Source organism: Heterocephalus glaber, unplaced genomic scaffold (genome assembly GCF_053883595.1).
Source record: "Heterocephalus glaber isolate CG9 unplaced genomic scaffold, H.glaber_assembly_v1.0 deba00001429, whole genome shotgun sequence".
Lineage (NCBI taxonomy): Eukaryota > Metazoa > Chordata > Mammalia > Rodentia > Bathyergidae > Heterocephalus > Heterocephalus glaber.
This window is the reverse complement of record NW_028258294.1, coordinates 23,788,500-23,816,326: the sequence shown is the minus strand read 5'-3', so window position 1 is coordinate 23,816,326 and position 27,827 is coordinate 23,788,500. Positions and strand designations below refer to the sequence as shown.

At 41.3% G+C, this 27,827-nt stretch overlaps 2 protein-coding genes across 2 annotated transcripts in view; both read right to left on the bottom strand.

Annotated features, from left to right (window-relative positions):
- The window catches only part of Acat1 (acetyl-CoA acetyltransferase 1), a 43,968-nt gene extending 30,364 nt beyond the window's left edge, over positions 1 to 13,604 (bottom strand). Inside the window, exon 1 of the mRNA XM_004856512.4 lies at positions 13,406 to 13,604. Within this exon, the coding sequence (XP_004856569.1) occupies positions 13,406 to 13,477 (72 nt within the window). The 5' untranslated portion in view covers positions 13,478 to 13,604. The remainder of the gene's footprint in view (positions 1 to 13,405) is intronic.
- The window catches only part of Cul5 (cullin 5), a 97,715-nt gene continuing 83,292 nt past the window's right edge, over positions 13,405 to 27,827 (bottom strand). Inside the window, exon 19 of the mRNA XM_004856511.4 lies at positions 13,405 to 27,801. Coding sequence (XP_004856568.4) covers positions 27,607 to 27,801 — 195 coding nt within the window. The 3' untranslated portion in view covers positions 13,405 to 27,606. The remainder of the gene's footprint in view (positions 27,802 to 27,827) is intronic.

Genomic DNA, 27,827 nt, shown 5'->3' with positions numbered 1-27,827 from the left:
GGTAGGCCTTGGCACCTCCCAACAAGTTTTACAAAGCTCCATTCCTCTGCCTTATGAAGGGCCTGATGGTCAATTGGGATATATTTGTCCTTACATAGCTCCCATACCTGTAAACTTATGGAGCAGAGATTTGTTGGAAGAATGGAGAATTGTAGTGAATACTTTGCCCCCTGAAACTTCACCGGGCCAACAGATGATGTCTAAAATGGGATATGAACCAGGAAAAGGATTGGGCAAGCAACTTCAGGGAACAACACAGCCTATAGAACAGAAACAAAAAAATAATCGCTTTGGAATTGGATATGATCAAAAATTTTTAGTTGGGGCTATTGAAAAAGTTTCTCCACCCAAGGCAGCCTTGCCTTTACAATGGAAATCAAATGATCCCATTTGGGTTAATCAGTGGCCCCTACCACAGGAGAAACTAACCATTCTACAACAACTCATATTAGAGCAAGTTAACAAGGGGCATTTAGAACCATCTGTGAGCCCTTGGAACACACCTATCTTTGTTATTCCTAAAAGGTCAGGCAAATGGCGTTTGCTTCAGGACTTACATGTAGTTAATGCAAGCCTCATTCCAATGGGAGCACTGCAACCTGGCTTACTGAACCCAGTGGCAATCCCCCAGAAGTGGCCGCTTATAATTATAGATTTAAAAGACTGCTTCTTTAACATTCCTTTGTGGCCAAGTGACGGACCTCGATTTGCCTTTTCAGTACCTAGCATGAATTTTAAAGAACCAATGAAGTGCTTTCAGTGGACCGTGTTGCCTCAAGGAATGGCTAACAGCCCCACATTCTGTCAGCTTTTTGTAGCACAGGCTCTTCAAGCTACTCGTAAATTATTCCCTACTGTATATTTAACACATTATATAGATGACATACTAATCTCTGCAAATACACAACAGCTACTTTTACAGGCCTTTGCTTTTGCAAAGAAGGATTTAGTGCGTTTTGGATTGTGCATAGCACCTGAAAAAGTTCAACTATCTGAGCCTTATATTTACCTGGGTACCTTGTTATCAGAACGATCGGTTAAGCCACAAAAGATACAATTTAGAACAGAAAAATTAAAAACATTAAATGATTTTCAAAAATTATTAGGTGATATTAATTGAATTAGGCCTAAGATAGGGATAGCAACTTTTCAATTGCAAAATTCATACAAAATATTACAGGGAGATTCTGATCTTAATTCCCCTCGAAAATTAACTCTGGAGGCACAAAAGGAGTTACAATTACTAGAACAAAGCATACATAACTGTCAGGTTTTTCGTATCAACTCTAATTATCCAGTTTATTTGTTTGTGCTTAACACCCCTCACTCACCTACAGGCTTAATAGGGCAATGGTATGAGAAACGGGTCTTTCCCATGGAATGGTTGTTTTTATCTAACCAATTAGTGAAATCTCTACAATTATATCTAGAACGAATTGCAAAAATAGTTTCCTTGGGACGTAATGTACCCGACAGTTATTTGGTGCTGACCCTCATTTCATCATTATCCCAATTGATAAGGATCAAATGCAGATGCTGCTACAGACTGCTTTATATTGGCAAGTAGCCTTTGCAGATTTCATTGAACACATAGATAATCATTACCCTAGTGATCCTCTGTTTCAGCTTTTTTCATGACATGAGTTTATTCTCCCCAAGATTACTCAATTTCAGCCATTACAAGGTGCCTCAACCTATTTCACTGATGGCTCCTCAAAGGGCCAAGCAGCAATTTGGAGCTCTTCCTTTAGTTACGTGTTGCCTACACCTGGTCTCTCTGCTCAGCGGTCAGAGTTGCTAGCCATTTTATTTGTGATTGAAAACTTTCCCTCCCAAACCCCTCAATATTTTAAGTGATTCTTTTTATGCAGTTTGTTTGACTCAAAGATTGGAAGGAGCTATGGTTCGCTCTACCTTAGAACCCAAATTATTAAACCTGTTTTTAAGATTACAAAAGGCCATACGTCAAAGAACCGCTCCCTTTTATATTGGACATATTCGATCGCATACGAACCTTCCTGGGCCCCTTTCCTATGGCAATGCACAAGCAGATCAGCTTATAGGATTCCTTGCTGCTTTTGATCAGGCTAAGGAATCACATAGTTAATTCCATCAAAACTCCAAGGCACTACAACATGATTTTCAGCTATCTCGAACTCAGGCACGACAGATAGTTATGGCTTGTCCTAGTTGCCAGCAGATTCCAGGGCCCATTCCTCCTGAGGGAACTAACCCTCAAGGCCTAGCTGCCAATATGATTTGGCAGATGGATGTGACACATGTCCCCTCTTTTGGAAAGTCTCGATTTGTACATGTCTCTATAGATACATTTTCACACATGATACAGGCCACATGTCAATCTGGTGAGAAAGGTCACCATGTTCAACAACACTGCTTGTCTGCCTTTGCTGCCATGGGAGTGCCCAAAAATATTAAAACTGACAATGGTCCATCATATGTTAATAAATTTATCCAAAAATTCTTTATTTGGCATGTTAAGCATAGTTCTGGTATCCCGTATAATCCACAAGGACAAGCCATAGTAGAAAGGGCCCATGCCACCCTCAAACATCAATTGCTTAAACAATCACAAGGAAATCAGCTGCCTCCACAAGCTCGTTTAGATCTAGCTGTTTTTGTACTCAATTTTTTAAATCCTGTAGCAGGTTCCACACAACCACCTGCTATGCTCCATTGGCAAATGGATGGCATGGTTAAGACTCAAAAACCACAAGTCCTTTGGAAAGATGTACAAACAGGTAAGTGGAATGGCCCCACTGCCTTAATAACTTGGGGGAGAGGTTTTGCCTGTGTCCTAACAGATAATGAGAAAACCTTGTGGCTGCCTTCCCGGAACGTGAGACCGTGGGTCACACTGGTGGAACCGCCAACATCTCGCAAAATGAGTGATAGCACCCTGGCTGAAAGCGATGAGCCAGCTGCACCTCAGGGACCCACCTCACCAGCGACAACCAACAAATCCATGGCAGGGTCCAGGACTGAGATGATGCCCCCAGAGGAATGATAATTATAGATTTATGGTAAAAAATTTATAAAGGTGGGGGACAACTTCAAAATGCTCTTTTTATATTTACAGGTATAAAAGAGCTTTCATTCCTTCTGATTCTAATCTCAAGAGATCTCTGTTAATTGACTATTCCAAAGTTTTTGACCAGTCATACAATTATAAATCTAATAATCACAAAAAGGATATTATAATTCAATTTGGTCAAATATATTTGAGTGCACTTTAATTTTATAAATTGTCTTATATGTTTGTCTGTTGTCTGTGTTTGTACAGTTGAGCTCAATTTTTTTTTTCTCTTTTCCTTTTCACCTTTTAAAAAAAAATTTTTTTTCTTAAAAGATATTCACCTATTATTAAATTGGCCTACAGATAAATGTTATTAAATTAAAGGCATGCCTTCCTTCCCAGGTTGCTAACTGATCAAAGTGCCACCGAGATTTATTTTATAAAAGTAATGTGTATTGTCACCTACATACAATAATCAAATTACAATAAGCAGTTGTAAAGTAAGATATATATATTCTTATTCCTTGTTTGTCAAAATAAATAGAGACTGTGGGTACTCCCTTTGGTGAATAAAGAAGTGGCCACCCAGAAAATAATTATTCTGGTCTTAATTCACTAAAGGGACCCCCTAGTAATTTTTATAATCTTATGGGAGACACACCACAACAAATATTCTCAATATGTTACAAATTGATTACATTGGTTATCATTGATGTTTAAATTCTAAATATGTTATAAATTGATTACATTGGTTATCATTGAAGTTTAAATTCTAAATATGTTATAAATTGATTACATTGGTTATCATTGATGTTTAAGCACTAAATATGTTATAAATTGATTACATTGGTTATCATTGATGTTTAAACGCTAAATATGTTATTGTAAAATGTTTACATTGGTTAAGTTCTAAATATGTTATTGTAATATGTCCACATTGGTCATCTTCAAAAGCTTAATTTCTGTGTCATAAAAAAGAGAGTGTTATTACAAAGATGGTTTTGGTACCAAACTATAGTGAAGAACATAAGGTTTTATGTAACTGTGATACTTATTACTGCTCCTTTTCTGGTGTTCAAAATGTATTCATTCATGCCCTCTAATTGTATGGGTCTTCCAACATATTGTTTATGGTAATAACCTTTTAATTCAGGTATTTGCCCTTCTCTTATGCTCCAGCCACCTATAATAATAGGCACACTTGTATGCTGATTTATTTTCCTTAGATGACGTCCTATAAAAAAATAGCTATTCAGGGATCCAACCACAACAGCAACTATCATTGGCAATAATAACAGTTTAACTATATTTTATTCCAAAATGCTTATATCCAGGTAAAATTATAATAGTTGAGTTCACTACTCCTCTTACAATGCTAATGTTATTGATCTTCTCTTCTGGGTGTTCAACAACCAAAGTTTAGAGACCAAAACTGAAGAGGTATCTGGGCTAAAAAGGCAGCCGATATTTTGGCCCTGGCCCTCCAAGGTCAACTACAACAATAAGATCCAGGACATGAGGGAACTATCTCCAAGATCCTGCATTTTTGGTGAGTCACCCAACCTCCTGAGCAGGGAGGTTGCTGAACACCAAAACAGTAAAGATCCAACAAAAAGTGTGCCAAAGGAATGTCACCTGGAGGAAAAAATCTCCCATGCTTTCACAGGAAGCAACATGGTCAAGCAAGGCCATGACATATCCTGATGGCTGACACTGACAGAGGAGCTAAGAGGCTCTATGCATGGTTCCAAGACAGTGCCTGTGGAGACTTAATTGACCTTGTTAGATAGCAAGAGATTGACTTTATTTAATATAGGTCTCACTGTAACTTGGTCTTGAACATCCTGTAGAAAAGTATAACTATATAAGACAATAGCTACTTGAGTTCAGCAAAAGTTTTAAGGGTTTTTTTTTTAGCCAACATTGTTTAAAAAATAATAAATTTATTATTTGATTTTTCATCCTTTTACAGCCCCAATTAATAGAAATTATGCTTATAGACAGCTAAGCCAGTCAAACACACTATAGATCCTCACAATATATAGGGTCAAGGTATTGTTGGGTGTGCTCACTTTTCCTAAAAACACCTTCACATAAAACAAAAAGAAAGGGAGATATGTTGGGAGCAATGCTACATAATTCTAGGGAAAAATCATTTGAGTAGGCCTAGTTCTCCTGCCTACAGGCCAGCAATAACACTCCAAGACATACTTCCATTTTGGCCTCAGGTCACAAGGGAGATCTCAATGATCCCATGATGCTGTAATGCTCCAGGACAAGACCACACCTGTGGGAGACCCCCTGGGAGGAACCAAATCTTCATCTGTGTAGTTCCTGAGAGGAACTAAATCTTCATCTGCATAGTTCCTCATTGTTCTTAGATTTCCACCGCCCCCACCCAGTCTTTTGTTACACCTTGTTCATCCCAATATGATACTGAAACCTACATTATTCATTTGTTACATTTGTTTCTTTGGATGTACTAAATAAAAGGTGCTGCAAGCTAGGGTTTCTTGTCTTTGCCGCCTAGAGCAGCACTGATCAGACCCAAAGCTCAGCTTCTTCTCAGTCTCATTTGTCTACCTTTCCTGTAATTCGCCGTATGCTGCCGTGGCTCGCAGGAGACTAGGACTTACTGCAGAGGTTCTGGTAACATCCCCTTCCCCTGTTCCCTACACTTAACTGTTACTGTTTTTTCACAATCTCTTGCATAAGACTATTTCCTTTCCATTCCTATTGCCAGGTATGTTCTGTTCCACCAGCCAGCCATTAGTTTTCTCCCCAGACTAATTCTCCACAACCTCCTACTGTGACGAAAACAATAATATCAATGTTCCCCACAGACTTGGGTGAAATCCAAATTCTTAAAATATTTCAAAGCTCACCATGGGAAACTCAAGCTTCACCAACCACACCCTGGAGTTCTTTACCTATTCCTAAGGCTTTGCCAGCCACTAACTCTGGGGTGCGGGCTCCCTAGCTTTCTTCCACACAAGGAAAATCAGTTCTCCCCACGGTGGACCTCTACTGCCTTTCCTAAACACCATGACCATAGAAGAGACCCGCCCACTCTGGACGCCCCAGTACGTAAGCTTTACTCAGACGCCACGTCTAATGCATTTCTTCTACTATCCAAAGAGCCATTTTTTCCCCATAAGTTTTAAGGTGTTTCTGAGTAGGAACATCTTTTTTACTATCACACTGTGGGACTACATAACCTTTGTTCCTTTTCTCCAGCCCCATTGTGATTAAATGGGAGTTAATAGATAAAGATGCTTGTTAGTTTTGGGACACTAGATAAAAATCTGTAACAGACCTAAAGTCCCAAAGTAAACTACTCAACTCCTTGTTTGCCCGGAACTGATGTTCTGGGCACCACAATTTTTAGAACAAGCTGCAAATGTCTGCTGACCATCAATACATGACAGTTGACCACTAACCTTTGTCCCCTTTTCTTTAATTCTATATGTTAACTTCCCCCTCAACCCCCTATAAAAACAGCCTCGGACTCTGAGCCAGCTGTCTCTCTAAGCTATTTTGCTTTGGGAGTGCCATCTGGCCAGACTAATAAAGGTCTGTTTTCCAACTTGTCCTGGTGTGTTCCTTCCCGCGTGTTCTTTGCTGTAGTCAGCTCCTCGGAGCGTTTGGTAAGGCTCTTGGTCTTACATTCTGAAGACACGGCTGGGATTCCTGGGTGTGCTTCACTAGTCAGCTCCTCGGAGCGTTTTTGGTAAGGCCCTCGGTCTTACATTTTGGAGGCCCCAGCGAGATCCCTGGGTAAGAAACCCCGGTTCAGCTGAGACTCTGTGGCGGGATCCAGCAGGAGACTCAGGCACAGACCTCAGAAAACCTCCGGAGGTAAGTTTTTGGCCGGTTGCAACCGTTTGTTGTCAGGAGTGAGGTGGCTGATGGGCCGGTAAGCCTCCCCTGACCCCAAGGTTCCTGACGAGGAACAAGGGAAGGTTTAGTTTTGATTTTGTTGTGGCGCCTGTTTGTCTTGTCATTCGTACATTAGTGTCCTGTCCGTTATGTGTTTAATTTTGTATTTCTTTCCAAACCATCAGGACAGAGATGGGAAGATCCTGCTCCAGAAATACCCCATTGAATTGTTTTCTCACTAATTTTAAATTGGCTTTTTCCCCCCCGAACAGGAAAACGAATATGGGGTTAAATTTTCTCACGGAAAACTTCGCTCCCTGTGTCAACTGAAATGGCTGGCCTTTGGAGTTGGATGGCCAGCTGAGGGCTCTTTTGACCCAGGTCTCTGCAGGGCGGTATGGAGAAGGGTCACCGGGCACCCTAGCCATCCTGATCAGTTTCCATATATAAATATCTGGGTTCGGGCTTGTCAAGAGCCTCCGGCATGGTTGCAGCATTGTTCCCTGCAAACAAACTCTCGCATTCTGGTTATGGCCACAAGGGAACCCCAAGAGGCCAAAACCCGGGCTCCCAAGCCGGTGCTCTCACAAGATCCTGACCCCTTAGATCTTGTTATAAGACCTCCACCCTATGTGGAGCCATTCTCCTCCTCTGATAAAGCCGGCCCCAGAGCTCAAAACTCTCTCTCCCCTCCTCTTCCTGAAGAAGGAAAATCTCCAGATTCTATAACCTCCCCCTCCCACACAAGAACAGGGGCAGCTTATGGTCCCCGAGGAGCTCTCACTGAAGGGACTAGTTCAGTTCCTCTTCTGCCTCTTAGGGAAATAGAACAGGGTCATTATGTCTATATCCCTTTCTCTACCAGTGATTTGTATAATTAGAAACATCAAAATCCCCCTTTTTCAGAAAAACCCCAGGCTTTGATCTCCCTCCTAGAATCTGTTTTTCATACACATGACCCAACCTGGGATGACTGTCAACAACTTCTCCAAGCTCTTTTTACCTCTGAGGAAAGAAAAAGGATCTGAGGGCAAGCCATAAAGTTGGTGTTAGGGGGAACAGAGGGCCCCCTCGATGAACAACAACAGGCCTGTATTGAGGTGCAACTTCTGTCCACCCATCCCCCGTGGCAAGCTAATTCCTCGGGCGGGAGAGAAGCTCTCCAAAACTACCGTCAACATCTCCTAGCTGGCTTGAGGGGAGCCGCTCGAAAGTCTACCAATTTGAGCAAGGTAAGCGAGGTCCTTCAAGGACCTGAGGAATCCTTCTGCCTTTCTAGAGCATCTGTTGGAAGCATACCATATGTATACTCCAATTGACCCAGATGCCCCTGCAAATCGACAGACAATTAATTTGGCTTTTGTTACTCAGTTGGCCCCAGATATTAAAAAAAAAAAAACTGCAGCGGAGAGGATTTGAAAAAAAAAAATTTTTGAAGTTGATGAGTGTGACAATGAAGGTGTTTAACAACAGAGATCCTTTTGAAGATAGAATGGCTGAAAAGATTAAAAAGGCGAACATTACAGCCTTGACAGATGGAGGTTTTATCCAAAAGAAATACAGAAAAAATTTTAAAAAAGATAAAAGTAAAGTATGGCCCTTGTTAGAAAAGGATCAATGTACATATTACAAAGAGAAGGGCCATTACAAGAGGGATTATAAAAAGTTAAAAAGAAAGAGAGAGAAAGAGACTAAGAAAGAAAGAGATGGGGTTCTTCTAGTAGATAAAAAAGATTGATGAGGCCAAGGTGGGGATCTCCAAACACATACGACTCCAGGAAGCCAGCATCTTGGTCCCTTGCTAGACAGCCTGGAATACACCCCTGCTTCCTGTAAGGAAGCCTGACACCTCAGACTTCAGACCGGTACAGGATTTGCAGAAAGTAAACAGCCGGGTGGAGACCGTTCACCCAACAGTACCAAACCCCTATACTCTGTTGAGTCTCATCCCTCCCGGTCATGTGTGGTACTCAGTATTAGACCTTAAAGATACATTTTTCAGCCTGCCTCTAGCACCTGTAAGCCAGCCCCTCTTTGTCTTCGAATGGACTGACCCAGATACTGGAACAACCGGACAGCTGACATGGACCCGGCTGCCGCAGGGATTCAAAAACTCCCCCACTCTGTTCGGGGAAGCTCTCAGCAAAGATCTGCAAGAGGTAAAAAAAAGTGTTTCCCCAGGCGACTATTCTTCCGTATGTTGATGACCTCCTGGTGGCGACTTCAACTGATAAAGAATGCATTACAGCCACCGAGGGCCTCCTGAAAGCCCTCCAGGAACTGGGATATCGGATGTCCTGGAAGAAAGCTCAACTCTGCCAGATCAAGGTAACCTACTTGGGCTATATTCTTGAAGAGGGAAAGAAGAGGCTGGCAGAATCGAGAGTATCCGCAATTCTCCAGATTCCGAAGCCAGGCTCAAAGAAACAGGTGCGAGAGTTCCTAGGGGCGGTTGGCTATTGCAGGATTTGGATTCCTGGCTTTGCTGAGATTGCCAAACCCCTACATGAGGCTACTGCGGGAGGAAATACATCCCTCAAATGGACTGAGGCTTGCCAACAGATATTTCAATTGCTTAAGACTGTACTTACATCGGCACCAGCCCTGGCACTGCCAGACTTAAACAAGCCCTTTACCTTGTATGTGACAGAAAAAAATGGGGTAACTAAAGGAGTGATTACTCAGCTTTTGGGCCATGGAAGCGGCCTGTGGCATACCTCTCAAAGAAGCTCAAACCAGTGGCCCGAGGGTGGCCTACTTGTTTGAGGACAGTAACAGCAGCAACTCCTTTAATCCGAGAGGCTGACAAATTAACCTTTGGACAGGATTTGACTTTGATTACTCCCCATGCCATTGAGCCCTTAGGCTCTAAAATGGAGAAAAGAAAAAAGGATAAATATATTCACTGATAGCCATTATGCTTTTGCCACCGCCCACGTACACGGAGAAATTTATCAAAGTAGAAGACTGTTGACCTCTAAAGGAAAGAAAATTAAAAATAAGACTGAGATATTGACACTGCTACAAGCCATCTGGTTGCCCCAAGAGGTTGCCATCATCCATTGCCGTGGGCACCAAAAGGGGTCAAGCCCCAAGGTGATTGATAATAATGCTGCTGATCAGGCAACAAGACAAGCTGCCCAAAAATCAGTGGGGAAGCAAATGGTTCTGCTTCCCACAGCGGTACTCCCAAAAAAACCTAAATATACAGACAAGGAGATAACAAAAATGAACAAGAGATGCTGGACTCGAGAAAGACATGGGTGGTGGACGACTAAGGAGAGAAAGGTGGTGCCCCCAGCCACTGTAACAGACACATTGCTGCAAGAACTACATGAGTCTACCCACCTCGGTGAGAAAAAGATGATGGCTGCCTTACAACCCCATTTCGTCAGTCAAGGATTAGCCCAAAAGGCCCAGGACATGGTGAGACAATGCCCCACCTGCCTCAAGGTAAATGCTAATCGGGTAACCGGGCCCCTGGGGTCCAACACAGAGGACTAACTCTGGGAGAACATTGGGAGTTAGACTTTACTAAACTAAAGCCTGACATGTATGGGTACAAGTACCTGCTAGTTTTTATAGATACATTTTCAGGATGGGTAGAAACATATCCCACCAAGAGGGAGACAACAGAAGTAACAGTTAAAAAGCTCCTGACAGAAATAGTTCCCTGTTTTGGTTTGCCCTTAGCTCTGGGGTCCGACAATGGTCCAGCCTTTACGGCTAAGATATCTAAGTTAATTAGTAATATCCTTAAAATAAAGTAAAATCTACACTGTGCCTATAAGGCCTCAAAGTTCAAGACAGGTAAAAAAAAAAACAAATCGAACTTTAAAAGAGATTCTGACTAAATTATGCTTGGAGACTGAACTAGGTTAGATAGAGCTTCTCCCTTTTACCCTCCTCCGAATGAGGTGCACTCCCAAGCCTCCCCTCAATCTGTCCCCCTTCCAGATTGTTTATGGGCCATCTCCCCCAATCATTCCATTAATAGATGTAGAATTAAAGAAAAAATTTTCCCACCTTTGACTCCTTAAATCCTTAAAAGCAGTTCATCAGCTTCAGTCAGAGCTACATGAGACATTATGAAAGAAAATGACTAGTCCAAATGAAAACCCTTTACAACCTTTACCCTATAAGCCGAGAGATTTGGTTTTATTCACAGGTTTGATTCCAAGACCCTGGAACCTCGTTGAAAGGGACCGGTTCCTGTTGTCCTGTCAACTCCCTTGACAGTAAAGGTGGCTGGACATTCTGCCTAGATATATCGCAACCATCTAAAAACAGGACCCCCCCCACGGACGTCAAAAAGGACAAATAAAAGGTTATCAGCCAACCAGGCAACCAAAAGCTAAGAGTGGAATGGGTTGGAGATGTTTCACCTTAATGATAATATTCTCTGGGACACTGACATTATTGCCCCCAAGAGGACTAGATCACACAAAAAAATGTATAGATTCAATTGACAAACTCGCTTAACTTGTCTGAATTCTGCTTAAATGTTGATGTAAATTTCCATTATGTGCTGGGAAGCTGTCTCATTCCGGTATGCACCTCTTTAAAATTAATACGACCCTATACCCTATTTAAGGACATCTCAGGAAAATAATCTTACTTACCTGGATAGTTATAACTGGGGACATGACACCTGCCATAAACCTAAAAATGCTGTCAAATTATATACACCCAAGGTAATTATGTCAAACAAAACTGAATGTGCTATGTATGAAAATTGTACAACCAAATGTCTGAGGATAAAACGGTTAAAAGGGATGTCCTGCCATATAAAACAAAAAATTGTGTGTAACAATTGCCATATCTCCCTGCCCACAGGATGGTTTTATACCTGTGAAGGAATAACCGTTAATTATATTCCAGCAAATTTAACCAAGACCCGTTGCTGTTTGAGTCGTCTAGCTGTAGTGTTGCCAGACAGAACTGATTTGATTGTGCCTAACAGATCTAAACGTTGGTCACCTTACACTGCACCAGGATGCGAGGATGACATAGGTCTGTTAACAGATGCTGAAGTAATAACCATGATAACATCTTTTGTTGCCCTGCCTTCTATAGGAGTCCATGCTGAAAAGGCAGTACGAAAATTAGCTTGCAAGGTGGTCAAAGGGTTAAATGCTACCTCATCAGCCTTGGCATTAATTAACTAAGAGTTACAGGAACAGAGACAGATAATCTTAGATAATAGCACAACAATAGACTATTTGTTGCTCCTCCACCACCAAGGTTGTAAAAGAATAAAAAATATGTTGTTTCAATCTTACCGATAATGATCCAAAGATCGAAAAAAAAGTAAAACAATTAGAAGATCTGGCTAAAAAATGTATAATAAAGATGGCAGGGACTTGTTCAAATGGTTAACTTCGTGGTTGCCCAACCTACAATAGTTAAAACAACTTTTTCTTATCATCATAGTTGTGTGTACATGCTTATTATGGTCATGTTGTTGTATACAATAGATGCCTACATTCATGCGTAAGATTACTTATGTTCCAAAAATCAATGGGGAATGTGGGACTACATAACCTTTGTTCCTTTTCTCCAGCCCCATTGTGATTAAATGGGAGTTAATAGATAAAGATGCTTGTTAGTTTTGGGACACTAGATAAAAATCTGTAACAGACCTAAAGTCCCAAAGTAAACTACTCAACTCCTTGTTTGCCCGGAACTGATGTTCTGGGCACCACAATTTTTAGAACAAGCTGCAAATGTCTGCTGACCATCAATACATGACAGTTGACCACTAACCTTTGTCCCCTTTTCTTTAATTCTATATGTTAACTTCCCCCTCAACCCCCTATAAAAACAGCCTCGGACTCTGAGCCAGCTGTCTCTCTAAGCTATTTTGCTTTGGGAGTGCCATCTGGCCAGACTAATAAAGGTCTGTTTTCCAACTTGTCCAGTGTGTTCCTTCCCGGGTGTTCTTCGCTGTAGTCAGCTCCTCGGAGCGTTTGGTAAGGCTCTTGGTCTTACCTTCTGAAGACACCACTGAGATTCCTGGGTGTGCTTCACTAGTTAGCTCCTCGGAGCGTTTGGTAAGGCCCTCGGTCTTACAACACCATGCCTAACTCTTGTAAGACCAATGACTACTGTATAAAAAGGAAGAAAACCTCTCTTGACAAACATTTTAAAGAAAATCTCCGAAAGTTTTATGAGTCTGCAAAGGGACGCGTCTCTCTGCAACCTGCAGCTCAGGCCTGACGATAGCGGATCCCGGGCCTGCCTGCCCCGTCTGACTCCCGCACCGACAGCGCTGACGCCCAGGCCGCAGAGCTCCCGGGCACAAACGCGCGCTGCCCCCGCTCTGGGATGAGGCTCCCTCGGGATCCACGAAGCAGGCTGCGCCCGGGCCGCGGGGGCCGCTGGTCTGAACCCTGAGAGGCCGGAACCTTTGGAGGTGGAGAACGGACTCCCGGAGTCCTGGGTCCGGGCGCGGTAAGGCCTAGGCCCACCGGAGAAACGAGCCCCGCTCACCTGCATCAGCCTCCGAAGCAGGGGGCTGCGCCCGCGGACGCCCCCTCGCAGAAGTACCGTCAACAGGGCCATGGTCGCAAGGAAAGGCTTTCAAGGGCAAAGACACTCGAACCAGGGCCCGCTGCGACTTTCCCCACGCTCCGACCCAGCCGCCTGGAGTAGGTTTAGCCCCTGACCCCGCCTCCTCCAATCAGCAGCCTCGGAAAGACAGGGTTGGCGGCGATTGGCCAGGACCCACGGGCGGGGCGGGGGGCCTAGCGCCCTGCTCCCGGACTCCGAAGTAGGGTGTGGTATAAAACTGACAAAACACCGTCGTGGCTGGGGCGCAGGCACTTCAGAGGAGAGGCACTTGACCCGCTGCTGGTTCTCATTTCCACCACGCCAGGCCACTGGTTCCTGCGTAATCCAAACCTTTCCATTCACTGTGCCCGCCTTTCTCACTTCTCAGCCTTCCAAAGGAAATGCATGAATATGTTTCAAGCAATCCAGTGAGCTTTTAATTTGTGTTGAGAGAATCTTCCAGTTGTCTTTCAGTAGACGAAGGACGATAGGGATACAATAATCTGTTAATAGCGAAACTTTATTGAACAATTAAGAATTAGATTAACCTTCGCCCAAATCTGTGCATCAGCTGCTATCCAAGCTTCAACTGAGGAAACTGAGATCAAAGAAATTAACTTTTTGTCCATGATTACACAGAAAGTGGTCTGAACTAATACAGTATCATTATCTTGCATTGTTTTCCTAGACTTTTCCTGGAGAACAATATAGATGTTAGCTATTATTACTGTCACATTGGGGAACCTTCCGGCAGGTTATAGGCATAGGCCACCACACCAGGCTCTCATTAAGCCATGATGTTTGTGGGTTAAAATGTAGCTAGTAAATTCATTTAAGAATCTAGAAGCCGGACGTGGTAATACACTTTTGTAATCCTACCACTCTGCAAGGCCGAGGCAGGAAGATTGCAAATTCGAGTCTTACCTGGGCAATTTAGCAAGGCCCTATCTTTAAACTATAAACAGGGCTAGGCATATAGCTCAGTGTGAAAGCCCAGTACTGCCAAAAGTTAAAAAAAAATCTAGAACCATCCTTGTTAGCCCAAACCTGTAATCTTGGCCACTGAGGAGGAAGAGGCAGGAGTACTGCACGTTTGAGTCCAACCTGGGCAACTGAGTGAGACTCTTGTCTCAAAATAAAAAAATAAATAAAAAGGGCTGAAGATGTACCTCAGCAGTTCAAAGTTCAATCCCCAGTACAAACAGATCTTTAAATGTCCAAATTGGGCCAGGTGTGGTGGTACACACCCATGATCCCAGCACTCAAGAGGCTGAGGCAGGATAACTGACATAGTTCAAGACAAGACTGGGCTACAAAGTTAGTTCAAGACCAGCCTGAAGTACAAAGCAAGATCCTGTTTCAAAATATAAAAACTAAAAACAAAAATTATATATATACATACACACATATATGTATGTATGTATGTACATATATGTATGTATGTATATTAGGGTCTCCCTATGTAGTTCAGGCTGGCCTTGAACTCACTATGTACCCCAGGCTAGCCTCAAAACCAGGCTCATTCTCCTGTCTCAGCCTCCCAAGTGCTGGATTACAGGCATGCACCACCACACCTGGCACAAAAATATATCGAAATTTATGGTTTTGAATTCTGATTTCCTACCACAGTAGGTAATATAGTGTCTAGACATAAGGACACCCAGGGCCTCAAGCAACTAGGCAAATGCTCTGCCACTGAGCTATTATTCAAGCCCCTATAAATATATTAATAAAGAATAATTACATCTTTCATAAAGGAGTTGACCACACCTGTCAAGGAAACCTAGCCAATACCTCCATCTAGTGGTGAAATTTTGAGTGAAGCCACGCCTTACAAATTACAAATCTTGCTGAGGATTGAAACCCAGGGCCTCAACTCCTAGCCAAGAGCAACAACTGAACTACACCCCCAGCCCTAGTATAAGTCTTTTTCTTCCCCATTTGCTTTTTGCAGTACTGAGGATTTAATCCAAAGGCCTTCTACCCTATTTGTTTATTAATTGGGAGGCAGAGGCTCCCTATGTCTAGATTTTTTAAAGTCACCCTTTTGTGGTAATTCATTACAACAATCTAAGGAAACAAATATTTGGTACAGGGTTGTGGTAAGTGAGATGCTGCTATAACAAATAAAAGTATGAAAGTACCTTTGGAATTGGGTAATGGGAAAAGGATTTTTTATTTTTCCTTTCAGCACTGGGGACTGAACCCAAAGCCTTTGCACTGGGCCACATCCCCAGCCCTTTTTTAAATTTTGTGCCAAGGTCTCACTAAGTCACCCAGTCTTGGCCTGAACTTGTGGTCCTCCTACCTTAGCCTGTCAGAGTACTGGGATTACAGGTGTGCACCACTACACCTGGCTCAGAAAAATAATTCTGAGGCATGTGATAGAGTAAGCCTGGATTACCTTGAAGAGACAACTGGTGGAAATGTGGACAAAACAGGTGATTGTGGTCAGGGATCAGGAGCAAGCAGACAATATAGAATGCTTCTGTCACCTTAGACAATACACGTATTGTTATGACAGAATGTTGGTACAAATGTGAATATTAAAGGTGAGGCCTCAAAAGGAAATTTGGACATGTTATAAAGTGGTAGAAAACTTGGCCAAATTTGAGTTCTAGTGTTGTATGCAAAGTTGAACTTGTAGGCAATGAACTTGGATGTTTACTGAGATTTCTAAGCTAAATTTGGAAACAAAAACTTGGTTTCTCCTTCCTGCTTATGTTAAAATATAAGAAAAGAGATAAGGGGCCGAGGATTTGGCTCAGTGGTTCCGTCACCTGCCTCGAAAGCACAAGGTCCAGAGTTCAATCCCCGGTACTACAAAAAAAAAAAGAAAGCAAAGAAAAAAGAAAAGAGATAAAATCGAGATAAGAATTAAGCAAAAAAGAACCAGCATTAGTGATTTTGGAATATTCTCAGCCTAACTATATTGCAGATGAGAAGGTGTGCTCTGCCAGGCAGCAAGCCTTTTTGGACAAGCAACTGCCAGAGGGATTAGGTGTGGACTTCATCAACCTTCTCAGAAGAATGGGTGCCGACAGGGTTAAGCAGGTAGTTCTGTGGGAAGTCTCACATCTACCACTTTTGGGAAATTTTATACCAGCAGAAACATTGGCAACCTGGATGCAGAGGGACAAAGAAAGGAAAAGTGAAGGAAACCATTGCTCCTGGAGCAGAGCCACTGGTCCCAGGGGCACAGCTATGGCTGGAGCCTGGATGGAGCTGGACAATTCGGATCATCTGGTCCTTGAAAGTCAATGGTTCGCTCTGTTGGCTTTCAAACTTCTCCCAACTCTGCCTCTCATCACGAAAATCTCTATCTTATGCACTCCTCCCCCATCTTCATTTGTCTGTGTTACTGTAACAGAATACCTGAGATTGGGTAATTTATACAGAGAAATGTATTTCTCAGTTGTGGAGACTTGGCAGTTCAAGATGAAGGCACTAGCATTAGGAGTCTGGTGAGTCCTCACATAGTACAGGAGCAAGAGGTGAAAGGAACCTGTTAGTTCCCTTGTGCTCCGCATCCACCCGGAGGGTAGACCCCTCATGGCCTCATCACCTCCAAAAGGCCCTACCTCAGTACAGTACCTCTACAATGAGGATTAAGCTTCAACATGAAATTTTTGGGTGGAAGATTGGTTTGAGACAAGGTCTCACTAAATAGTTCAGTCTAGTCTTGAACTCTAATGTAGCTCAGGCTGGTCTCCAGCTCACAGCGATCCTCCTGCCTCAGCCTCCTGAGTGCTGGAATTACAGGTATGCGTCACCACGCCAGCCTCAACATGTGTTTTAGAAGGGACACATTCTTTTTCTCTTCTTTTTTAAGAGACAGGGTCCAGACTCCTGGGCTCAAGTCATCCTCCAGACTAGCTGGGCCCACTGGCGCCATCACACCTGGCTTAGAGGTACATTAAACCACAGCACCCATCATTGTATGCTGCAGGCAGACAACTTGTTTTCTAGTTTCACAGGTTCATAGGTAAGAGGAATTTTGCCTCAGGATGGCTCATACCCATATGATTTACATGGTTTTGATGATGAAAATTAAAACTTTGAGTTGTTATTTTTATTAGTTAATGCTGAATTAAGTTGTTTTGGGGGGGAGGGGTACCAGGGATCGAACTCGGGACCTTGTGCTTGCAAGGCAGGCACCGGAACCACTGAGCTAAATCCCTGGCCTTGTTTTGTTTTGTTGGCTCATGCTTGAAATCCAGCACTCGGGAAGCTGAGGCAGAAGGAATGCCCTGAGTTTGAAGCCAGCCTGGGCTACACAGTGAGACAGAAAGAAAAGAGAAGAGAAAAGAGAAAAGAGAAGGGAGAAGAGAGAAGAGAGAAGAGAAAAGAAGAGGAAAGATTAAGTGTATTTTGCCCATGGAATAAACAGTGAACTGGGGGAATAAAGGGTTGGCTATACTGAAGTATCCCCCCAACCCCCAATTCAGATCTGCCCACAGCATCAGAATGTGACTCTATCTGGAAACAAGATCTTTGGCCAAGGCTGCTACCACTTTCCGAGTCTATAAAAAGGGCTCCCCAGAGTTCTCAGAGGGAGCAGCACGGTCCTGCCAACACGCTGATGTCAGCCTTCCAGAACCGTGCAATAATCCACTTCTGTGCTGTTAAGCCACCCAATTTGGCACTTTGTCACAGCACTGGCAGGAGTCTGGGGCATATGCTATCCCTTGCTTTCTGATTGATACTCTATAAAACATCCCAAAGGAATCCTGAGCTTCTATAGGCATATGGCAATGTTTGTACCTCACCAACCTGGATACAAACAAGATCACAATGTAAATCGGAAAATGCGGAAGACAGTAGTTCCTAAAAATGATTTGCATGATTTGCCTTGAGATCTAGAACAGAATGATGCAAAAAAGGCGGTTTAGGAAGGTCTTAATAAATCTAAGACAGAAGTTCTTCTTGTCCAGAGGTTGCTTTTGGGCTTCTTACACATAATATGAGAACAGCGTTCTCAAAGTCTATTAACTGAAGTAAGATTCCACTCAGAAATAGGGAACTTCTGACTAAGCAAGGAAGGGCACTAGAGCGTGAGGGATTTAAAAATGACAATAGGGCCAGGGATTTAGCTCAGTGGTTTCACCGCCTGCTGCGCAAGCACAAGGACCCAAGTTCGATCCCCGATACCAAAAACTAAAAAATAAATAAAAAATAAATAAAAATGACAATAATCCATGCTTCGCTTTTATGCCTTAGATTTGGAATAATTTTTCAGTCATAGGACAAAGGGAAAGATCTGATTCACATCTTCCAGTAACTCAGGGCTCAGTCACTGAGCTATGTGCTCCTTTGCTTTTTTTTTGAGATAGGGACTCGCTATGCAGTTCCGGCTGGCCTTGAACTCACTATGTAGCCCAGGCAGGCCTGGAACTTGGGTGCTCTTCCTGGCTTAGCCTCCCGAGCGCTGGGATTACAAGCATGTGTCACCACACCTGGCAGTATGAGCTTAAGAGAAAAACTGGGATAGGTCCAGGATCCAGAAATGCTAATGACTTAAACAAGGTCTTACTGACATTACTGCCCCACTCTACATTTAGTATATGTGCTGCCAAAGGAGCACTCTCCACACCCCTTACCAGTGATCCAACTCAGGACCTTGCGCTTGCCAGGCAGGCGTGGCACCACTGAGGTACATCCCCAGTCTCCACCACTGTACATTTAAAGTACTTCAAAAATGTAATCCCGGCCCAGTGGTGCCACCACCTGCCTCAAAAGCACAAGGTCCCAAGTTTGATCCCTGGTACCAAAAAAAAAAGCCAAGAGTAGCAGAGCATAAGACTCTAGGTTCAGTCCCCAACACACACACACACACACACACACACACACACACACACACACACACACACACACACACACACACACACACACACACACACACACACACAGAGCCAGGAAGTAGCCCGGCAGTTATGAAGGTATATTCTTACCTACCTCGGGTGGCATAAGCAGACTATGATGGATTCTTGTTCAGTGAATACATGGTAGTGACAAATGAAAACTAGATTCTAGAGGCACTCGAGAAGTACAATCAACAATGTGGTGTGGGGAGAGTGACTGAGAGATGGTAACATGTACAAATAGAGGGAAGTCAGGCATGGAGCAACACCTGGGAGGCTGAGGCAGTAGGATCCCAAGTTTGAGCCCAGTCTGGGCAACACGGTCACTTAGGAAGCTGTTGACATAAAAAATTTTTAAAAGAGGGGCTGGGAGCTCAGTTTGATACCCGTGTTCAATCCTCTGTACCAAAAATGTGCTAAGCTTAGGAGAGAAAGCCTGGGCCTGAGACTTTGCGGAGCAGCAACATGTACAGTGCTGACACTAGGAAAGCAGAGAACTCACCCAGGGAGATGTAGCTTGCAGGAGTGGAGAATCATGAGGGAGAATCCTGTGTGTTCGAGCCGAAGGGCCAGAGAATGAAACAGAGAGCAAGAGAGTTCAGAGTGGCAGGAGGATCATCTTGAAGACAAGGATGAAACAAACTCGAGTTCAGAGTGTTCCAGGTGCATCTGACTAAAGGAGATCAAGTGAAAGGAAAACTGAAAAAGCACTTTTCATTTTTATTTTTTGGTTACTGAGACAGGATCTTGGTTATGTAATTCAGGCTGACCTTGAACTCATGATCCTCTTACCTCAGTCTCCAAGTGCTGGGATTACAGATGTGCACCACCATGCCAGGCAAAAATGCACTTGTAAGCACTGGAGGTCTCACTGATGACTTTGAGAGAAAAGCAGTGGGGACATGGGCCAATGATCCCAAACTGAAGAATGGGATGGTCAGACTGTGGACTGATCTGGCAAGATGTTTTGTAGAAAAGGGAAAGAAGAAAAAATAAGGTCAGAGCATGACCAAGGTAGGGGAGAGAAAACTTTTTAAAGGATGGTGGAAGCTTGAGTATGCTTGGAGGTCTGAGTAGTTTAGAAGCTTTAGTGTGTATCAGCAGTACATGGAGGCCTCGCCTGCAGTTTGATTCCATAGGTCCAGGTGGAGCTCACGCACTTCCACTGTGAGTTCCCAGGCGATGCTAAAGCTGCTGCTCTATGGGCTCAAGCTGAGCCACTGCTGAAGTCAGGATGTGAAAGACCAAAAGGAGATGTGTACATGGAGATATTTGTGGAGCAAAACATGGGAGGCAGAGAAATGGGACTCAGAGAAATGGTACACAGCTGGCCTTGAGTAAGAAGTGAGCCATCTAATTTTGTGAGACAGGTAAGCAGATGAAAACAGACATTAGAGGTTAAGTTCAGAGTTGGGGGAAAGCAAGCAAGGAAACTTCATCCTGGAGATCTTCCTTTTTCAAAGTAAGAATATCTGCCAATAAAGAAAGAGGTAAGGTGGAGAGGGGAAAATAAGTAAGTTAGAAGCTACAGAAAAAGGACTGTGTATAGGTATTCCCAAGTCCTATTCTTACTGGGATAACTGTGATATTTTATGATTTTTTTTTTTGGTACCTGGGATTGAACTCAGGACTTTGCACTTGCCAAGCAGGCACGGTGCCACTGAGCTAAATCCTCAGCCCCATAACTGTGGTATTTTAAAAAGGAGTAACTTTCAAAAATTTTTCCCATTCTGTAGGTTGTCTCTTCACTGTACATTTTCTTTCTCAGTGCTGGGGATCAAACTCAGGACCTTGAGCCTGGAAGGCAGGCGTGACGCCACTGAGCTAAATCCCTGGCCCTCTTCACTGTACTCTTTGGGACAGAGCTACTATCTAGAATATATAAAGAACTCAAAAAAATTAGACTCCTCCAAAGTAAGACCCAAACAAAAAGTGGGCAACTGAAACAGACACTTTTTAGAAGTACAGATGGCAAAAAAATAAAAAGAAAAAAAAGACATACAGATGGCCAAAAAATAAGTGAAAAAAATGTTCAACATCTCAAGCCATTAGAGAAATGCAAATTAAAACAATACTGAGATTCCATCTTACTCCAGAAAGACTGGCTAGCATCAAAAAATCAAATAATAATGAATGCTGAAGAAGTTGCAGGGGGAAAAGGAATCCTTCTACATTGCTGGTGGGAGTGTAAACTAGTACAAACACAATGGAAATCAGTATGGAGATTTTCAAACCTCTAAAATTAGCCCAGCACTTGGGAGGCTGAGGCAGGAGGATCACCGCAAGTTGGAGGCCAGTCTGGGCTACAGAGAGTTCAGGCCAACCTGAACTACATAGGGAGGCTCTGTCTCAAAACCAACCCTAAAATTAGAAATTCCATTAAAGCAGGTGTGGTGGTGCACGAAGCAGGAGGATTGCCACAAATTTGAGGCCAGCCTAGATTACATGGTGATTTCAAGGCCAACCTAAACTACAAGAGATCCCCGCCCCCCCCTCAAAAAATCCATTTGACCCAGCTATTTGCCTTCAAGGTATCTTCCTGAAAGATATATTACAGTGCATACCCAAGTTTATAGCAGCATAATTCATCATAGCTAAATACTGGAAGCAGCCTATATGTTTATCAACAAACAGATGAGTGAATAAAGAGTAACATTATAGTTATATACAATGGAGGACAACTCTGTCATAAAAGGTAAACGAGTTATTTGTAGGAAAATGGATGTATCTTGATATCATAATGTTAAATGAAATAAATCAGACACACAAGCTTAAATATTGCATGGCTTCTCTTACAAGAAAGACAATGTACAAATAAATTAAAAAGCAAAATAAAAGGCAACAGAAAATAGGGAGATAGGTTTTTTGCAAATGGGAAGGGGATCAAGAACAAGAGAAAGGGGATGAAAAGAGATGTTAGGTACATGTACCAACATCCCATGATGAATGTAATTATGCACTGCAAACATGTACTGATAAAAATTAAAAAAGGAGTAACTCTCAAATCTAGCTCAATGCAGCCTTGCCAGCATATTATTATTTGATTTCTTGATGATTCTTTCTGGGATGAGTGGAATCTCAGTGTTTTAATTTGCATTTCTCTAATGGCCAGTGATACTGATCATTTCTTCATGTGTTTATTGCCCATTTGTACTTTTTTATTTTTGGTACCAGGGATCGAACTCAGGACCTTGTGCTTGCAAGGCAGGCGGCAGAACCACTGAGCTAAATCCCTGGCTGTATTTCTTCTGTAAAGTGTTGATTCATTTCATTTGCCCATTTCTTGATGGGGTCTTATTGTGAGGGAGGTTCTTTATATATTTTAGGTATTTTGTGGTACTTGGGATTGAATCAAGGGCCTTTGCATTGAGCTACATCCTCTTTTTTGTTGTTGTTGTTGAATCAAGGTCTGTGTAGCCTATGCTGGCCTCAAACTTGGGGTGACCCTTCTGCCTCAGCCTCCCAAGTGCTGGGATTATAGGTGTGTACCACCACCATTAGCTTTCCCCCACTTTAAGTTTCCAGAGGGTACTGCTAAGTTACCCAGGGTGGCCTCAAACTTGCAATCCTCCTGCCTCAGCCTTACAAGTACTTGGGGTTACAAGCATGCACCACCAAACATGGCAAAGGCTGAGTTTTGTATCATTATGAAGTCAGTTGTGTTTATCCATCCAGCTGGCTACCACCGTTTAAATGAGTAAAATATGGTTTCTCAAATTTTAAAAAATTTAAATTTAGTTCTTCTATGCAGTTAGGTTCCTGAATGCAACTGAAGTTTTTCTATAGTCAGTTTCCTGATTATTAAATTATTCACTTGGTCAGTAACTAGTATGCTACTGAGCATACCTATCCATCTTTTAAAAAAATTTTTTGTTTTGATTTTTTTTTGAGACAGGGTCTATGTAGTTCAGGGTGGCCTTGAATTCACAACAATCCTCCTGCCTCGGTCTCCTGAGTGCAGGCATTACAGGTGTGCACCACTACATCCAGCTACCTAATAACCTAATTAAACTAGTTTTGAAATAAGTATTTCACAAATTTGAAATATACCCTAAAAATTGTACACACACACTCAAATTCTTGCAGTACTGGGAACTAAACCCAGGACCTTTCCATGGAATTACATTCCTAGCCTTTCTATTATTTGAGATGAGGTCTTACTAAGTCACTAAGTTGTCCAAGCCTGGCTGGAACCTGTGATCCTCCTGCCTCAGCCTCCCAGAGTGCTGGGATTTCAAGGGATGCACCATCACACTGAGCATTTTCACTTATATCTGATATAAAATTACAATATAGCCTGATTAATGCACTAATCACTTTCAGCTTTGAAATTTTTGACCCCTTCTAAGCATGACACCCATATGCTAGGGGGGGAAAGCTACAATCCTTGTTTTCATTTTGAACTAGAATTTTAATTCTAAAATAAATAAGTGGGTTATTTTTCTTATTTCTGGTTCCCAAGGCTGGTTGAGATTTACTATTTCACCTTGAAATATTACTATAAAATTTTTCTCAGAAACGGGTCTTGCTCTATTGCTCACGCTGGCCTCAAATTTCTGGGCTCAAGCAATCTTCCTGCTTTCCTACTCGGGTGGGATGACAGGTACACTGCCACAACCAGCTAAACTGTTTAAAGTCTTAGAAACTATTTTATAGTAGAACATCAACATTTTCTGGATAGGTGAAAGCTTTTATATTATTTTTTTATTTTGCAGAAAATAAATTATACAACTTAAAAAATAAAATCCAAAAATTAAGCAGTTCATCAAAATATTTCAGCCTACTGCATACAGAAACTGCTACCATTCAGAATTGTACAGCATTACCATCTCAGTATGTAGTGGCACACATTCGAAGATCGCATAGACCATGTGAGGATAGATTACACCTTAGGAACTCAGATTTGTTCAACACTCCAGATGACACTGTAGATGACAGGCAAGCTCTCATGTATTGTTTATTTCACACATATGACCTTGGAAGAATTTATAAGACAGCATCCCAGTCATTTACATGAAAATAGAAAAACCAGCTTAAATTTATGACAGCAAATCTTTCTGTAAAACTAGCAAATCTTTCACTCAAACTGAATTTTAAAAATTTGTCCTTTGAGCAGGGTTACTGACATATTTACTGCAAATAACGAAAAATACCTTTTAAACTACTAAGGTCATATTCTGTATTAAGTATAATAAAACGCAAAAATAAGAAAGCTAACATTTCATTTTTGGAAATTTTAACATTTATGTAAAAAGCAACAGTAAGAGAATTAAGTAAGTTGAAAGAGCTCAGGGACCCCTCCAATAAATGTAAAAACTGGAAGACTTCAGAATTTCTGTTATGATCTCATTAAATCGTTGAAACAATAATATTCTAATATTTATCTCATTATAAGCATCAAAAATGTCCTGTTTTCACTTTGTAAATTTTGTTTCATATCTACTTACTATGACAATGATGTGGCAACAACAGTTACCATTTTCAGATGGTTCCATCTTTAAATCAGAAAATTAATGTTCAAAACTTAACCTCTAGCCATGCACAGTGGCTCAGGCCTGTAACCCCAGCACTTGAAAGGCTGAGGCAGGTGAGTTCAAGGCCAGCCTGGGCTGCATAGTGAGTTCAAGGACAGCCTGAACTACAGTGAGACCCTGGCTAAAAAAACAGAAACAAAAACAAAAACAACTTCTTAGGAGTCCTCCTGCAACATTACTCATAAGAAAAGTGTTTTTTTGGTCTTGGAGTTTAGAGACTGGACTTTTTTTTCATAGCTATGTGAGGCGTCATATCCTTGGCTCAGATAATGCTAATTTTAAGTGCACATTGGAGAAAGAGACCTGATGATAAAGAATACTGTGATTCTGTACCATTAGCAAATTACTGGTTAAAATTATTTTCTCCAGACTCTTTTTTCTTCAATTTGCAAACATATGTCAAAACATATTTAAAGAAAATTCAACAATGGCATAGGCAACGTGTCAATACAATGGTTTTCATAAACACCAAAACTTAAACTTTTGTATAAATAATTTTAAAACTGATTGAAAACTGTAAGTCTACAGTATTTGCTGCTGTTCAATGCCCCAAATACATTTAGGACATAATTAGCTATTTAAAAATTTAATAGAAAACTTTTGCTATGGATTTAGCGTTACTCACTTTCCATTAAATTTGCCTTGTGGAATCAAAACACCATGGCTTTCATTCCCCCACCCCCACCCTGGTACCAGAGATCGAACTCAGGACCTCACGCTTGTGAGGCAGGCATGGCACCACTGAGCTAAATCTCCGGCCCCCTCATTCTCAAATTACCAAAAAAGATTAGAAACATCAAAGTAGTTCTGAGATTATGGTTTAAAACAAATCTTACATATTTTTTTTTAAAGTCTATAATTTTCCCTATTGTTTCTTCCTTTGGCTTTCTTATATTAGGACAAGCAAATATGCCAATATCACACTATTTGTTAGACATAAGAGCCAAATTATTACAAACTTATTTCTTCTAAACTTCAAATTTATCCACTGTTAACAGGCATCTAATTAGTGAAAATAATGAACACTAATTTTAATTCATCACAATGTTTGGTCTATAATTGACATATGCTATCTTAGAAGGGTAAGGTTTTAAATTATCAATAAAATTTCAATTTTCTATGAGTTTCAGAACAGGCATTTGAGCAAAATCTTAAATGTTTTAAATTTTCTTTCCTTCTTTTCAGCCGGAAGCTCACAATGCTTCTTGAGATCGGCGGCACATTCCATTAAAAAATGTTCTTACAAGCACTCTATAATATAATACTGTATGCTTTCCAGCAATCTTATTTTCTACTTTCTTCAAAACCATACTTTCAAATATTACTTAACATCAAAAAGATAGAAAACAATTTTTAAGAAAATTGAAACATGCACCACAATGAATAAAAATCCATATTGAGCCATTTTGTTTTCCCAATGGGGAATACAATTTTTCTCTTTTCAGTTGTTCAAGTTCTCAAATCCTAAAATTTCCACTGCTCTGGATATTCAGTTGCCAGCAACTACTAAGTTGCTGCTTTGTATTAACTGAAAGAAACAAGATAACTGTTGCCTTCTAAACATTTTTAAAATGTTTATTTTTAAAATATATAAATATATATGTACATATTTGGCAAGTTTACTGCTCATGTTAAGACTGTAACATCTTTGCTTACACTTTTCAGGTCTTATGTTGTGGTTTCTCTCTTCCTCCTAGGTGACTGATAATTATTACTTTTTAAAAGAGAACGCTTTTCTTTCAAGAAACCCAAGGCTACGTAGATCCCTAACCATGAGACTTCAAAATACCAAAATAGTTCTATGCTACAGATTAAGAGATCAGTTCCATAAATGTATTCTATCAGAGCAGATTTCAGCATTGTTTTCAATAAATTTAGATATGGCATAATAAATATTAGGTATGTAGATATTAAGTGTGTTAGTTAACACACAATAATGTTTGTTTTGCTATTCTGACTCTGCAATCATGACCTATCTCCATAATTTTTCTCCATCAATTGAAGCAACAACATAAGCTTCACTTTCAAACAAGCTCTCCAGCCATATAAGATTTTTTAACTCATCATTTAGTAACAAATAACTACAGCAGCAGTCTCCTGCTTTAAAAAAAAGTTTGCAAGTTAGAAATACTTAATACCATTTTATAGGTCAGCATTTAAATCCACTTATGACGCTGAAGCAGTGTTTGAAAAATTCGATTCTGTGAAATACTTATCTTCTCTCCTACATCTGCCCTCTCCCAACGTTGTGTTGACCAGCTCACTCTCATCACAAGAAGCCAAGAGTGCTACTTCTACTTTTAATTGCATTTTTTAAAAAACAAAGATAACAGCATTTTTCAGTGCATGAATATCTGAATATCCTTCCTTGTGCAAGTACATTTTTTTAAGAGGAAAAATAAAAGAGAGAGAGAAAAGCAAACAGAACCCCGCCCTCACCCTTCCCGTTGTATTTTTCCTGGTGGGTAAAAATCAAATTTACTTTTAAAAGTTCATAATGGGCTCTTCATGAATGCAAGTTTCTCCACAAAACAGCATGCTGTTACAGAGTGTGCAACATGAAGGGAATGCCATCATGCTAACTAGTGTGACTGGTAAAATAGAGTCATTCTGTAAAGGTAAGGCAGAGATTTGAATATTTATGTAATCAAAGTCCAAATAAACCTTTCTCCAGCTCAAACTGTGACAACTTTCTGCCCAAGCACTCCAAAATCTGCATTCTCAGTATTGTCCATGATATTCAAAATTATGCCATATATATGAAAGTGTTGATATCAGATTCATCTCTTCTGATGTATTTGTGCTCTATTAGCCATTCTATTTGTTCTTTTATCATTTTCTTTTGTGGTAAGAACATATTTTTCAAAATTTCTACTAATTCAGTCTGCAGCTGAGCATTACTAATTTTCTTTCTCATTTTCATTATTTGTATGATAGCTTCCTAAAAGAAAACATAAAAATGAAAAA